Raw genomic sequence first — 16,291 nt, 5'->3', positions numbered from 1 at the left:
GGGGTCAATGGTGGGTCCATGGGGTCAATGGTGGGTCTGTGGGGTCAGTGTAGGTCTATGGAGTCAATGATGGGTCTGTGGAGTCAATGGGGATCTATGGGGGCCTATGGGTCCAGCGGGGGGTCTGTGGGGTCAATGGGTCCCGGACACCTGGGTCCCTTGGAGTGGGGGCGGTCCCAGCCACCTGGGTCCCTTAATAAGGTGTCTCGGACGCCTGGGTCCCTTGGAGGTCAATGGGGGTCAATGGGGATCTATGGTGTCTATGGGGTCAATGGTGGGTCTATGGGGTCAGTGGTGGGTCTATGGGGTCAGTGGGGTCTATGTGGTCAATGGGGGGTCTATGGGGGTCTATGGGGTCAATGGTGGGTCTATGGGAGGAGGATGGGGAATCCCCAGACGCCTGGGTCCCTTTTTGGGTGGGGGTGTCTCGGACGCCTGGGTCCCTTGTGCGGCCAGGGGATTCCCCGGACGCCTGGGTCCCTTTGTGGGGAGAGGGGGATTCCCCGGACGCCTGGGTCCCTTTGTGGTGGGGGGGAGCCCGCACGCCTGGGTCCCTTATTGATCCTGTCCCCTCCTCCCACAGAGGACTGAGCTTCCGGTGACGTCACGTGACCCTCGCGGAGCCCAAAATCGCCTGAATTGGCCCCAAAAGCCTTTTGACCCCTCCCCGCCCCCCCCAATAAACACCCGGCAACTCCTGCGGCTCCGGACGCCTGGGTCCCTTTTTGGGGGTGGGGTCCCGGACGCCTGGGTCCCCTAATGGGGGCGGTCCCGGATGCCTGGGTCCCTTGGAGGGGGTAGAGGGGAATCCCGGACACCTGGGTCCCCTAATGGGAGCGGGGGGGGAGCGGTCCCGGACGCCTGGGTCCCCTTAGTGGGGAGAGGGGAATCCCCGGACGCCTGGGTCCCTTGCGGGGGGGTTCTCGGACGCCTGGGTCCCTTGTGGGGGGGAGGGGGACCTCTCGGACGCCTGGGTCCCCTAATCGGGGGTCTCGGACGCCTGGGTCCCCTAATGGGGGGGGGCGGTCCCGGACGCCTGGGTCCCTTGTGGGGAGAAGGGGGATCCCCGGACGCCTGGGTCCCCTAATGGGGGAGGAAGCGGTCCCAGACGCCTGGGTCCCCTTAGTGGGGAGAGGGGAATCCCCGGATGCCTGGGTCCCTTGTTGGGGGGTCTTGGACGCCTGGGTCCCCTTTTGGCGGGGTGGGGGGGAACTCGGACGCCTGGGTCCCTTGTGGGGAGAGGGGGACCTCCCGGACGCCTGGGTCCCCTAATCGGGGGTCTCGGACGCCTGGGTTCCCTTTTGGATGGGGGTCCCGGACGCCTGGGTCCCTTGGGGGGGGAATCCCCGGATGCCTGGGTCCCTCCTCGGTCAAATCTATGGGGCCCGGACGCCTGGGTCCCTCCCCAATTCAGTCTATGGGGCCCGGACGCCTGGGTCCTTTCTCGGTCAACTCTATGGGGCCCGGACGCCTGGGTCCCTCCCCAATTCAGTCTATGGGGCCCGGACGCCTGGGTCCCTCCTTGGTCAAATCTATGGGGCCCAGACGCCTGGGTCCCTCCTTGGTCAAATCTCTGGGGCCCGGACGCCTGGGTCCCTCCTCGGTCAAATCTATGGGGCCCGGACGCCTGAGTCCCTCCCCAGAGGTATCATATGTTATGTAATATACTGTTATGGTATATTACTGTATGTTGGGATTCACTCCCCCCACCTTTTAACAATAATTAGTGTGTTTAAATACAGTGAGGTGTTACATATCCATAATGACCCAGGAACGCCTCTACGTATCCATGACCTTTCCCCCTTTTTATTAAAATGAGTCTCAGAACCATTTCCATAGACCGCCACCCGTTCGCCTGCGCAGCCACTTGGGGAATTTGAGGAGGGGTCTCTGGGGTCTGTGGATGAAGCAATGGGGATATTGGGGTCAATGGGGATATTGGGGATAATGGGGTCAATGGGGATATTGGGGTCAATGGGACATTGGGGTCAATGGGACAATGGGGACAATGGGGACATTGGGGTCAATGGGACATTGGGGTCAATGGGGACAATGGGACATTGGGGTCAATGGGACATTGGGGATATTGGGGTCAATGGGGACATTGGGGTCAATGGGGACATTGGGGTCAATGGGACATTGGGGTCAATGGGACAATGGGGACATTGGGGCCAATGGGACATTGGGGTCAATGGGACATTGGGGATAATGGGGACATTGGGGATAATGGGGACATTGGGGGGACAATGGGGACATTGGGGTCAATGGGGACATTGGGGGGACAATGGGGACATTGGGGTCAATGGGACATTGGGGTCAATGGGGACATTGGGGTTAATGGGACATTGGGGGGTCAATGGGGACATTGGGCTCAATGGGACATTGGGGGGTCAATGGGGACATTGGGGTCAATAGGACATTGGGGATAATGGGGACATTGGGGTTAATGGGACATTGGGGGGTCAATGGGGACATTGGGGATATTGGGGTCAATGGGACATTGGGGGGTCGATGGGACATTGGGGGGACAATGGGGACATTGGGGTCAATGGGACATTGGGGTCAATGGGACATTGGGGTTAATGGGGACATTGGGGGGTCAATGGGACATTGGGGATAATGGGGATATTGGGGATAATGGGGACATTGGGGTCAATGGGACATTGGGGATATTGGGGTCAATGGGACATTGGGGTCAATGGGACATTGGGGGGACAATGGGGACATTGGGGTCAATGGGGACATTGGGGAGTCAATGGGACATTGGGGGGTCAATGGGGACATTGGGGTCAATGGGGATATTGGGGTCAATGGGGATATTGGGGTCAATGGGACATTGGGGTCAATGGGGACAATGGGACATTGGGGTCAATGGGACATTGGGGATATTGGGGTCAATGGGGACATTGGGGTCAATGGGGACATTGGGGTCAATGGGACATTGGGGTCAATGGGACAATGGGGACATTGGGGCCAATGGGACATTGGGGTCAATGGGACATTGGGGATAATGGGGACATTGGGGATAATGGGGACATTGGGGGGACAATGGGGACATTGGGGTCAATGGGGACATTGGGGGGACAATGGGGACATTGGGGTCAATGGGACATTGGGGTCAATGGGGACATTGGGGTTAATGGGACATTGGGGGGTCAATGGGGACATTGGGGATATTGGGGTCAATGGGACATTGGGGGGTCGATGGGACATTGGGGGGTCGATGGGACATTGGGGGGACAATGGGGACATTGGGGTCAATGGGACATTGGGGTCAATGGGAACATTGGGGTTAATGGGGACATTGGGGTTAATGGGACATTGGGGGGTCAATGGGGACATTGGGGTCAATGGGACATTGGGGTCAATGGGACATTGGGGTCAATGGGGCATTGGCGGCTCCCTCAGCTCCGTCACAGTGAACTTGCCCCCTTGGCTCACGGTGTTGACCGCACTGGACCGAGAGCTGCCCAAGTGCCCAAAGGCAGCCTGGCCCCCCCTCGCTGTCGATCTTCGTTACCTCGTCTGCTCGAGCTGACAGCCGGTGCATCACACTCCTGCCCTCGGCGTTCCATGGGCTCTGTGCTTCGGACCAGACCGCTCTAAACTCAGCGTTTGAACAGGGAGGGACCCAGGCGTCCGGGCCCCAGAGATTTGACTGAGAAGGGACCCAGCCGTCCGGGCCCCATAGATTTAAATGAGGAGGGACCCAGGCGTCCGGGCCCCATAGATTTGACTGAGGAGGGACCCAAGCGTCCGGGCCCCATAGATTATTGCACTGAGGAGGGACCCAGGCGTCCGGGCCCCATAGATATGACCGAGGAGGGACCCAGGCGTCCGAGCCCCATAGATTTGACTGAGGAGGGACCCAGGCGTCCGGGCCCCATAGATTTGACTGAGGAGGGACCCAGGCGTCTGGGCCCCATAGATTTGACCGAGAGGGACCCAGGCGTCCGGGCCCCATAGATTTGACTGAGGAGGGACCCAGGCATCCGGGTCCCATAGATTATTGCACTGAGGAGGGACCCAGGCGTCCGGGCCCCATAGATTATTGCACTGAGGAGGGACCCAGGCGTCCGGGCCCCATGGATTTAAATGAGGAGGGACCCAGGCGTCCGGGTCCCATAGATTTGACCGAGGAGGGACCCAGGCGTCCGGGCCCCATAGATTTGACTGAGGAGGGACCCAGGCGTCCGGGCCCCATAGATTTGAACAAGGAGGGACCCAGGCGTCCGGGCCCCATAGATTTGACTGAGAGGGATCCAGGCGTCCGGGCCCCATAGATTTGAATGAGGAGGGACCCAGGCGTCCGGGCCCCATAGATTGAACTGGGGAGGGACCCAGGCGTCCGGGCCCCATAGATTTGACCGAGGAGGGACCCAGGCGTCCGGGCCCCATAGATTTGACTGGGGAGGGACCCAGGCGTCCGGGCCCCATAGATTTGAATGGGGCGGGACCCAGGCGTCCGGGCCCCATAGATTCAAATCAGGAGGGACCCAGGCGTCCGGGCCCCATAGATTTGAATGGGGAGGGACCCAGGCGTGCGGGCCCCATAGATTTGAATGGGGAGGGACCCAGGCGTGCGGGCCCCATAGATTTGACCCATGAGGGACCCAGGCGTCCGGGCCCCATAGATTTGAATGGGGAGGGACCCAGGCATCCGGGCCCCATAGATTCAAATCAGGAGGGACCCAGGCGTCCGGGCCCCATAGATTTGAATGGGGAGGGACCCAGGCGTCCGGGCCCCATAGATTTCAATGGGGAGGGACCCAGGCGTCCGGGCCCCATAGATTTGAATGAGGAGGGACCCAGGCGTCCGGGCCCCATAGATTTGAATGGGGAGGGACCCAGGCGTCCGGGCCCCATAGATTTGAACAGGAAGGGGCCCAGGCGTCCGGGCCCCATAGATTTGACCAGGAGGGACCCAGGCGTCCGGGCCCCATAGATTTGAATGGGGCAAGACCCAGGTGTCCGGGCCCCATAGATTTGAATGGGGCAAGACCCAGGTGTCCGGGCCCCATAGATTTGAATGGGGAGGGACCCAGGCGTCCGGGCCCCATAGATTTGACCGAGGAGGGACCCAGGCGTCCGGGCCCCATAGATTTGAATGGGGAGGGACCCAGGCGTCCAGGCCCCATAGATTTGAACAAGGAGGGACCCAGGCGTCCGGGCCCCATAGATTTGATGGTGGAGGGACCCAGGCGTCCGGGCCCCATAGATTTGACTGAGGAGGGACCCAGGCGTCCGGGCCCCATAGATTTGAATGGGGAGGGACCCAGGCGTCTGGGCCCCATAGATTCAAATCAGGAGGGACCCAGGCGTCTGGGCCCCATAGATTTGACTCAGGAGGGACCCAGGCGTCCGGGCCCCATAGATTTGAATGAGGAGGGACCCAGGCGTCCGGGCCCCATAGATTTGACCAGGAGGGACCCAGGCGTCCGGGCCCCATAGATTTGAATGGGGAGGGACCCAGGCGTCCGGGCCCCATAGATTTGAACGAGGAGGGACCCAGGCGTCCGGGCCCCATAGATTTGAATGGGGAGGGACCCAGGCGTCCGGGCCCCATAGATTTGACCAGGAGGGACCCAGGCGTCCGGGCCCCATAGATTTGAATGGGGAGGGACCCAGGCGTCCGGGCCCCATAGATTTGAACGAGGAGGGACCCAGGCGTCCGGGCCCCATAGATTTGAATGGGGAGGGACCCAGGCGTCCGGGCCCCATAGATTTGAATGGGGAGGGACCCAGGCGTCCGGGCCCCATAGATTTGAACAGGAAGGGACCCAGGCGTCCGGGCCCCATAGATTTGAATGGGGAGGGACCCAGGCGTCCGGGCCCCATAGATTTCAATGGGGAGGGACCCAGGCGTCCGGGCCCCATAGATTTGAATGAGGAGGGACCCAGGCGTCCGGGCCCCATAGATTTGAATGGGGAGGGACCCAGGCGTCCGGGCCCCATAGATTTGAATGGGGAGGGACCCAGGCGTCCGGGCCCCATAGATTTGACCAGGAGGGACCCAGGCGTCCGGGCCCCATAGATTTGGCTCAGGAGGGACCCAGGCGTCCGGGCCCCATAGATCTGAATGAGGAGGGACCCAGGCGTCCGGGCCCCATAGATTTGAATGGGGAGGGACCCAGGCGTCCGGGCCCCATAGATTTGGGTCCGTTTTCAATCAAATCTACGGGGCCCGGACGCCTGGGTCCCTTCCTTTGGGGATCCATAGATCCCCACAAATGCCTCTTAGGGAACCCAGGAGTGCCCCAGAGGGACCCAGGAATGCCCCTTGGGGACCCAGTGTCCACTCGGGTCCCTTCGGGTGCGTTCGGGTCCCTTCGGCTCCACTCGGGTCCCTTCGGGTCCCTTCGGGTGCGTTCGGCTCCGCTCGGGTCCCTTCGGGTCCATTCGGCTCCGCTCGGGTCCCTTCGGGTCCCTTCGGTTGCGTTCGGTTCCGCTCGGGTCCCTTCGGGTCCCTTCGGCTCCACTCGGGTCCCTTCGGGTCCCTTCGGCTCTACTCGGGTCCCTTCGGGTCCATTCGGCTCCATTCGGCTCCACTCGGGTCCGTTCGGCTCCACTCGGGTCCCTTCGGGTCCCTTCGTGTCCGTTCGGCTCCGCTCGGGTCCGTTCGGCTCCACTCGGGTCCCTTCGGGTCCCTTCGGGTCCGTTCGGCTCCGCTCGGGTCCCTTCGGCTCCGCTCGGGTCCCTTCGGGTCCCTTCGGCTCCGTTCGGCTCCGCTCGGGTCCGTTCGGCTCCTTCCGTCTCCGCTCGTTTCCCGCCCTTTCCCCGCCGTCCCCTCACAGCGCGAAGCGCGGGGACACCCGGCGCCACTTTTTCGCGCATTTCCCGAGGTGACAACAGCCGGGGGTGGGGACAGAGCTCGGGGAGGCTCCTTGGGCGCGCCCCCCCCGGACGGGGGGGTTTTGGGCTGAAAAAGGGCTTTTTTGGGGTCAATGGGACATTGGGGACATTGGGGTCAATGGGGACCATAGAGAGGGAGGGTTTTAGGACCCTGGGGGTTCCCAGGGAGGGTTTTAGGACCAATGGTGGTCAGTGGGCTCCATAGGAACCAATGGCGGTCAATGGGATCAATGGGAATCAATGGGATCAATGGGATCAATGGGATCAATGGGGGTCAATGGGATCAATGGGGATCAATGGGATCAATGGGATCAATGGGGTCAATGGGATCAATGGGATCAATGGGGGTCAATGGGGGGATCAATTGGAGTCAATGGGACCCATAGACTCCCATAGAGATCAATAGAAGTCAATGAGGGGCAATGGGGTCAATGGGGGTCAATGGGGTCAATGGGAGTCAATGGGGCTCAAGAGGAACCAATGGGAGTCAATGGGGATCAGTGGTGTCAATGGTGTCAATGGGGGTCACCATGGGGGTCAGTGATCCCTATGGGGGTTCCCAGGGAGGGTTTTAGGACCCTGGGGGTTCCATAGAGACTCATAGGAACCCATGGGGACCCACAGAGCCCCATAGGGACCCATTGGGACCATAGAAACCCATAGGGACCCATAGAGACCCATAGAGACCATAGAGACCCATAGAGACCCATAGGGACCCCTAGGGACCATAGAGACCCATAGGGACCCATAGAGACCACAGAGACCCATAGGGACCCATAGAGACCCATAGAGACCCATAGAGACCCATAGGGACCCATAGAGACCCATAGAGACCCATAGGGACCATAGAGACCATAGAGACCCATAGAGACCCATAGAGACCATAGAGACCCATAGGGACCCATAGAGACCCATAGGGACCCATAGAGACCCATAGAGACCCATAGGGACCCATAGAGACCCATAGGGACCCATAGGGACCCATAGAGACCCATAGAGAGGGAGGGTTTTAGGACCCTGGGGGTTCCCAGGGGGGGGTTTAGGACCCTGGGGGTTCCATAGGGACACATAGGGACCCATAGAGATCATAGGGACCCACAGACCCCCATAGGGACCATAGAAACCCATAGAGACCCATAGACAGGGAGGGTTTTAGGACACTGGGGGTTCCATAGAGACCCATAGGAACCCATAGAGACCCATAAAGCCCCATAGGGACCATAGAAACCCATAGGGACCCATAGAGAGGGAGGGTTTTAGGATGCTGGGGGTTCCGGGGGGGTTTAGGACCCTGGGGTTCCATGGGGGGTGAGATGCACAGATCTAATGCAGGGTCAGTTGTTCTCCTCTTGCTCTTCATGCACGTCCCGAAAAGTCTCACTGGGGCGACCGCTGACCGCCCATGGCCACCCATGGCCACCCATGGCCACCCAGGGCCACCCATGGCCACCCAGGGCCACCAATGGCCACCCAGGGCCACCCATGGCCACCCAGGGCCACCCAGGGCCACCCAGGGCCACCAATGGCCACCCAGGGCCACCCATGGCCACCCATGGCCACCCAGGGCCACCCATGGCCACCCAGGGCCACCAATGGCCACCCAGGGCCACCCATGGCCACCCAGGGCCACCCAGGGCCACCCAGGGCCACCAATGGCCACCCAGGGCCACCCAGGGCCACCCATGGCCACCCATGGCCACCCATGGCTGCTAGCGCGCGGCTGAGGAAAACATGCAGGCCAACCCACTGTGGGTGATAAAGCGTGATTCGAATTTATTGCCCGGGACAGCGCGTATTTATACCAAGTACAATAATGCATGCTTGTCGCTAATAGGCTGAGCACCAAAAGGTCACATTCACTTGCTCCGCCTACATGGTTTAGCTGACTGTGCACATCCTGCATCCCTTCCCCCGCCCCCATCTCTTCCCAACACCCCCGTGTCCCACCCCCATCTCTTCCCAACACCCCCGTGTCCCACCCCCATCTCTTCCCAACACCCCCGTGTCCCACCCCCATCTCTTCCCAACGCCCCCGTGTCCCACCCCCATCTCTCCACAACACCCCGTGTCCCACCCCCATCTCTTCCCAACACCCCGTGTCCCACCCCCATCTCTTCCCAACACCCCCGTGTCCCACCCCCATCTCTTCCCAACGCCCCCGTGTCCCACCCCCATCTCTTCCCAACACCCCCGTGTCCCACCCCCATCTCTCCACAACACCCCGTGTCCCACCCCCATCTCTTCCCAACACCCCCGTGTCCCACCCCCATCTCTTCCCAACACCCCGTGTCCCACCCCCATCTCTCCACAACACCCCGTGTCCCACCCCCATCTCTTCCCAACGCCCCCGTGTCCCACCCCCATCTCTTCCCAACACCCCGTGTCCCACCCCCATCTCTTCCCAACGCCCCCGTGTCCCACCCCCATCTCTTCCCAACACCCCGTGTCCCACCCCCATCTCTTCCCAACGCCCCCGTGTCCCACCCCCATCTCTTCCCAACACCCCGTGTCCCACCCCCATCTCTTCCCAACGCCCCCGTGTCCCACCCCCATCTCTTCCCAACACCCCCTGTCCCACCCCCATCTCTTCCCAACGCCCCCGTGTCCCGCCTCAGCCAGCCGTGCTCCGTCGCCCCCCCGGCCCGGCTGCCAGGCCGCCAGCTGAACGGGCTCTGCTCCCACAGCGCACCCGTGGGCCCGTGTCCGTGCTCCTGGAGCCAGCCCCTCACAAACGGCCTCCAGCGGCCACTGACCCCCGTGACCAACACTGAGCCCATCGGCCGCCACGGCTTCCCATGGAGCCATCGACCCCCATTGACGCCACCGACCCCCACTGACCCCCACTGACCCCCACTGACCCCCATTGATTCCCATTGATTCCCATTGAGCCCCACTGACCCCCACTGACCCCCACTGACCCCCATTGATTCCCATTGATTCCCATTGATTCCCATTGAGCCCCACTGACCCCCACTGACCCCCATTGATTCCCATTGACTCCCATTGAGCCCCATTGACCCCCACTGACCCCCACTGACCCCCATTGATTCCCATTGACTCCCATTGATTCCCATTGAGCCCCATTGACTCCCATTGATTCCTATTGAGCCCCATTGACCCCCACTGACCCCCACTGACCCCCATTGATTCCCATTGAGCCCCATTGACCCCCACTGACCCCCACTGACCCCCATTGATTCCCATTGATTCCCATTGACTCCCATTGAGCCCCATGGACCCCCACTGACCCCCACTGACCCCCATTGATTCCCATTGAGCCCCATTGACCCCCACTGACCCCCACTGACCCCCATTGATTCCCATTGATTCCCATTGATTCCCATTGAGCCCCACTGACCCCCACTGACCCCCATTGATTCCCATTGACTCCCATTGATTCCCATTGAGCCCCATTGACTCCCATTGATTCCTATTGAGCCCCATTGACCCCCACTGACCCCCATTGACCCCCACTGACCCCCATTGATTCCCATTGACTCCCATTGATTCCCACTGACCCCCATTGATTCCCATTGACTCCCATTGATTCCCATTGAGCCCCATTGACTCCCATTGATTCCTATTGAGCCCCACTGACCCCCATTGACCCCCACTGACCCCCATTGATTCCCATTGACTCCCATTGATTCCCATTGACTCCCATTGATTCCCATTGACTCCATTGACTCCCATTGATTCCCATTGAGCCCCATTGACCCCCACTGACCCCCATTGATTCCCATTGACCCCCATTGACTCCCATTGACTCCCATTGACTCCCATTGATTCCCATTGAGCCCCATTGACTCCCATTGATTCCCATTGAGCCCCATTGACTCCCATTGATTCCCACTGACCCCCATTGATTCCCATTGAGCCCCATCGACCCCCATTGATTCCCATTGACCCCCATTGATTCCCATTGAGCCCCATTGACTCCCATTGATTCCTATTGAGCCCCATTGACCCCCACTGACCCCCATTGACCCCCACTGACCCCCATTGATTCCCATTGACTCCCATTGATTCCCATTGACCCCCATTGATTCCCATTGACTCCATTGACTCCCATTGATTCCCATTGAGCCCCATTGACCCCCACTGACCCCCATTGACCCCCACTGACCCCCATTGATTCCCATTGAGCCCCATCGACCCCCATTGACTCCCATTGACTCCCATTGACTCCCATTGATTCCCATTGAGCCCCATTGACTCCCATTGATTCCCACTGACCCCCATTGACCCCCACTGACCCCCATTGACCCCCACTGACCCCCATTGATTCCCATTGAGCCCCATCGACCCCCATTGATTCCCATTGACCCCCATTGATTCCCATTGAGCCCCATTGACTCCCATTGATTCCTATTGAGCCCCATTGACCCCCACTGACCCCCATTGATTCCCATTGACTCCCATTGATTCCTATTGAGCCCCATTGACCCCCATTGACCCCCATTGATTCCCATTGACTCCCATTGATTCCCACTGAGCCCCATTGACCCCCACTGACCCCCATTGACCCCCATTGACCCCCATTGACTCCCATTGACCCCCATTGACTCCCATTGATTCCCATTGCCCCCCACTGACCCCCATTGCCCCCCACTGACCCCCATTGGTTCCTATTGACGCATTGACGGCCATTGGTTCCTATGGAGCCCATTGAGGCATTTGTGGGGATCTATGGATTCCCCAAAGGAAGGGACCCAGGCGTCTGGACCTCATAGATTTGATTGAAAAGGGACCCAAATCTATGGGGCCCGGACGCCTGGGTCCCTCCCCCTTCAAATCTATGGGGCCCGGACGCCTGGGTCCCTCCTCGGTCAAATCTATGGGGCCCGGACGCCTGGGTCCCTCCTCAGTGCAATCTATGGGGCCCGGACGCCTGGGTCCCTCCTCAGTGCAATCTATGGGGCCCGGACGCCTGGGTCCCTCCTCAGTGCAATCTATGGGGCCCGGACGCCTGGGTCCCTCCTCAGTGCAATCTATGGGGCCCGGACGCCTGGGTCCCGCCCCATTCAAATCTATGGGGCCCGGACGCCTGGGTCCCTCCTCAGTGCAATCTATGGGGCCCGGACGCCTGGGTCCCTCCTCAGTGCAATCTATGGGGCCCGGACGCCTGGGTCCCTCCTCAGTGCAATCTATGGGGCCCGGACACCTGGGTCCCTCCTGAGTCGAATCTATGAGTCCTGGACGCCTGGGTCCCTCCTGAGTAGAATCCATAGGGCCCGGACGCCTGGGTCCCTCATTGGTCAAATCTATGGGGCCCGGACGCCTGGGTCCCTCCCCATTCAAATCTATGGGGCCCAGACGCCTGGGTCCTCCTGATTCAAATCTATGGGGCCCGGACGCCTGGGTCCCTCCCCATTCAAATCTATGGGGCCCGGACGCCTGGGTCCCTCCCCATTCAAATCTATGGGGCTCGGACGCCTGGGTCCCTCCCCAGTGCAATGGGGCCTTGAGAGTCACTAACGGGCACTTATGGGGCACGTGGGGGGCACTTGTGGGGGTCACAACAGGCACTTATGGGGCACTTATGGGAAACTTGTGGGGCACTAATGGGAAACTTGTGGGTCGCTTTACCCACAAGTTTGCTGATCGTGCCCCATAGAGCCCCACAAGTGACTCACGGAGCCCCATAAGTGACCTATAGTTCCCCATTAGTGCCCCATAAGTGACTCATAGAGCCCCATAAGTGCCTGTTAGTGACCCCCAAGTGCCCCATAGTGACCCATAGATCACCTTAAGTCACTTTAATCACTTCAACAGTGATTTTAGGAGTGGGAAAATAATGGGAAAATAATGGGAAAATAATGGGAAAATAATGGGAAAATAATGGGAAAATAATGGGAAAATAATGGGAAAATTTCAAGTGGAATTTTAGCAATTTTGACGTGAAATTGTAAACATGTTGAAGTGGATTTTGAAAATTCTAGAGAGAATTGTAAAAGCTTCAACTGGATTCTAACCATGTTGAGAGGGATTTGCAGAGTTGCCTTCGGGGCCTGCTGCCGAGGAGCGGCCGTTCCCGGCGGCCTCGACGCCAACCCGGCCTGTGAAACCCCCGTCCCGGACGGACCGGAATCTGAACGTTGTCAGGTGACGCGGCCGCCCCGAGCGCCGTGCACCGGGGACGGAACAGGCTCCTGCGGGCGGCGGACGGACACGCAGCAGGGAATCCCCTGGCTGGGGTTTTTGTAATCAATTTTAATTTTTCTTTTTTTTTTTCCTTTTTAGGTAAATTAAAAAAAAACCTACAACCCAAAACCACAATGGTACCAGATCACGCAGCCAAGCCGCAGCGCTCGCTCGGACACCGAACGCACCGCGCGCGCTCGGCGGCCGCTCCCGCGGCTCCTGCCCTGCGCCGCCCCTCGGGAACGGGGCTCCCGGGAGCCTCTGAACGCCCCCGCCTGCCGGAACCCCGGCCCCGCGGGCGCCCGCCGCCAAACCCTGGCGACGAACGTCGCCTCGCGGAGCCGCCGGACCGGGGAAAAAACCAGCCGGGGGAAAAACAAAAATCCCCCAGCTGGGGTTTTTTTATTCTATTTTAAATTGAGCTGAAAGGGAAAAACCATTAACCTGCCAGAACAAATAACGACAACCCCAAAACACAGTATCACCACATCACACAAGGCTGACGCGCCGCTCGTTCGCCTACCGCCAGCGCCGCAGCCGTTCCCTGCCCCGCTCCCCGGGCCCCGCCCCTCGGAAACGCCGCTCCCGGCGCCCTCCAGCTCGCCCGCCGCCGACACCCCGGGCCCGGCCGGACACGAGTCCGTGCGCTGGCGACGAACGTCGCCTCGCGGAGCCGCCGGGGCCGGGGGAAAAAACCTGGACGGGGGGTAAAACCCCCCAGCTGGGGCTTTTTTTATTCTTTATATTTGGAATTTACCTGAAAAGGAAAAAAAAATTGAACGTCCAAGGACAAAAAACCTAAAACCCCAAGCTACATTGGCTCGAGGTTTCACGCTGTCCCAACGTGCTGCGCGTCACCTACCGCACCGACCCTTTTGAGTACCTGCCTCGAGCTGATTGTCAGGAGAGGAAAACAGTTTGCACTTAATTCCCTTGCCATCCTTCATACAGTTCTTGACCACGGTGACCTGTTCTTCCACGGCTTCCCGATCGTGACGTCGTGGAAAGTGATGGCGAGGGACGCTACTGCTCGCTAAGTGGACAAAACATGCCGATCAAAATCGGCTGGAACTTGATTCAGTGATTTCTACACGGGCAGGAGATGCCAAGGGCTACAGGGAGGCCTTTCCCTTGAGTCGTGAGGTTCGAATGGACCCCCTTGCTTTCCAAACTCCTCCGAGAGGGGATCCAGGTGCGGCCGGATCCGAACGCAGCCCCGCGCCGGATCTACGGTTTGGCTCCCGGACTCGCGGGGGATGGGGAAACACCTAAGATATTGTATTTACATACAGCCAAAGGATTGTACGTGTACACCTCATTCCTTATATGGCTCAGCCTGAATTTCAGAATTGCATCGCTCTACACCTCGCCGTCCCTGCCTCCCTTCCGGGGCGTGGGGACGGGTGGGTTGGGGTCTAAATCCTTGATCTGTTGGGGCAAACTCTCAGGCAAACACCATGTAAATAACTAACAGAACAGTACAGGGAAGGCTGACTGGAGCTGCTGCTTCTGCTGAAGTCCCAGCCGAGCACAGAAACCCCTGGGTATTGATACCCGTACAAACTATTCACCCACCCTCCACACTGTGACTCGGGCCAATAGCAATAGCTGAGTCTGTGCTCCTCTTGCTTCTCGGCGGATCCTTTGCGCTGACCTCGGACCGGACTCGGCTCCGCGCAGCTGTACATTTTGTTTATGGTCCGCAGGAGCTCCCTTCCCGCCTTGAATGTGGCGTTTTCGCTGAAAGAAGCCTATTTCTTCAAAAAGGTGTAAAGCGGGCCTTATCTCACGAGTGTTGATCAGAGTCTGTAGCTGCTTTGGTTACCATCCAAAAAGGCTGTAACTGAGTGTTACATAGCCTAACAAAATGCCTTTTTATAAGTAAGTGACCCAATTTGACCATGTGATCACCTGCAAAGGAAAGAAAAAAGAAAGATTTCATTAAAACACGCTTCATCACTGAAAAAACAGCACACTACAGAAAACACTAGTGAACAATGTTCTTAGTAACAACTGCAAAACACCACTGAAAGGACTATGGGCTCCCCTGCCCACAGCTGCTCCATCCCACGACTGCACAACCTCTGCCTGCGCAATTTAATGTGTCAGCAGATTAACCGTGGACTCCCAGACCTCCGCCCACCCCCCCCGACTCCACGTGTCCGGGCAGAGCAGCTCCAGCCAAACGCGCACCCGCGCAGACAGACGCTCCACAGCATGTTATGGACCACACGATGGCAACGGCACCGACAACGCCCAACGACGAGAACGACTCCAAACCAGACACACATCGAGCAAAACAACCTGCGGGGAGGCAGCGGCGTGGCAAGGAGCCTCCACTGCGACCCCAGGAAACAAAGGAGCTGAAAGTCAGGGCCCCTTATGAGACGGCGGCGCTGGCGCAAACACACACACACACACACACACACACACACACAGAGACGGCGGCACCGGTGCACACACACACACACACACACACAGAGACGGCGGCGCTGGCGCACACACACACACACAGAGACGGCGGCGCGGCTTAAAAACTTCAAGATGCTGGGAAGAAGTGCCAGTCCCTGAGACTGGATGGGTAGAGAGCAGAGCTGCCGACGCAGCCCTCAGCAACACCAACTGACCAGAAACATCCAAAACGCAATGACCTGCCACGCTTTCGGCTGCTGATATGGGAAAACCAGCACCCAATTGGCGCTACGCCAATCAGCACCGGCATTCCAGATCCCGGGACGGCACCCGAGACGCCTTTCGTGTCCCTCGAACGCCACGAGACCCCAGGATCGTCTGACAGGCGCAAGGCGGCGTCCCGAACTACACCACAACGCAGACACAGGCTGGAGCTGCCCTGCCCGGCACACGCTGGCGTCGCACGGGAAAGGTCCCCAGGCCCTTCACCCGCCCAAAGGGGACTGTTCCTGGACGGCCCTTGCCCCGAACAGAACTTGACCCCCCTCCCTGCGGTTCCCAGCCCCTTCCCAGCCCCCCAGCCTCCACTTAGCTTTCAGAGGGCCAAGAGACCGAATCCATCTTCAACGGATGAAAACGCCACGTGCGCCGACAGGGATCTTCCAGCATCGCCGGCTTCCTCCTCAACATCTACAGCAACACAGGAAAACACAACCTCACCAAGCAGAGCGAGCACACGGTATAAAGGCACAAGGCACATCTTCCCACTGACAACACGCAACAACCCACCTGCTTACGGCGCGCGGCTCGCCTCCTGCGTTGCCCCTTCTGTGCCAGGTTGTCCCTCTGCACCTGAAATCAAGGTATTCAACAAGTCACCCAG

At 59.4% G+C, this 16,291-nt stretch overlaps 1 protein-coding gene across 4 annotated transcripts in view; it reads left to right on the top strand.

The window, feature by feature from the left end:
- Positions 1-15,954, top strand: part of CFP (complement factor properdin) — a 31,438-nt gene extending 15,484 nt beyond the window's left edge. For 2 of the 4 annotated variants that reach the window (XM_082077547.1, XM_082077545.1), the window contains one exon: positions 584-709. In XM_082077547.1, coding sequence (XP_081933673.1) covers positions 584-591 — 8 coding nt within the window. In that variant the 3' untranslated portion in view covers positions 592-709. Of the gene's footprint in view, positions 1-583; positions 710-15,943 lie in introns of those variants that run through there. The other 2 variants (XR_014186661.1, XM_082077546.1) reach the window with 2 other exon arrangements.
- Positions 15,955-16,291: the final 337 nt, after the last annotated feature.

The sequence above is a fragment of the Streptopelia decaocto genome (assembly GCF_964273445.1).
Source record: "Streptopelia decaocto genome assembly, contig: HAP1_SCAFFOLD_257, whole genome shotgun sequence".
NCBI lineage: Eukaryota > Metazoa > Chordata > Aves > Columbiformes > Columbidae > Streptopelia > Streptopelia decaocto.
This window is presented reverse-complemented; position numbering and strand designations above follow the sequence as displayed.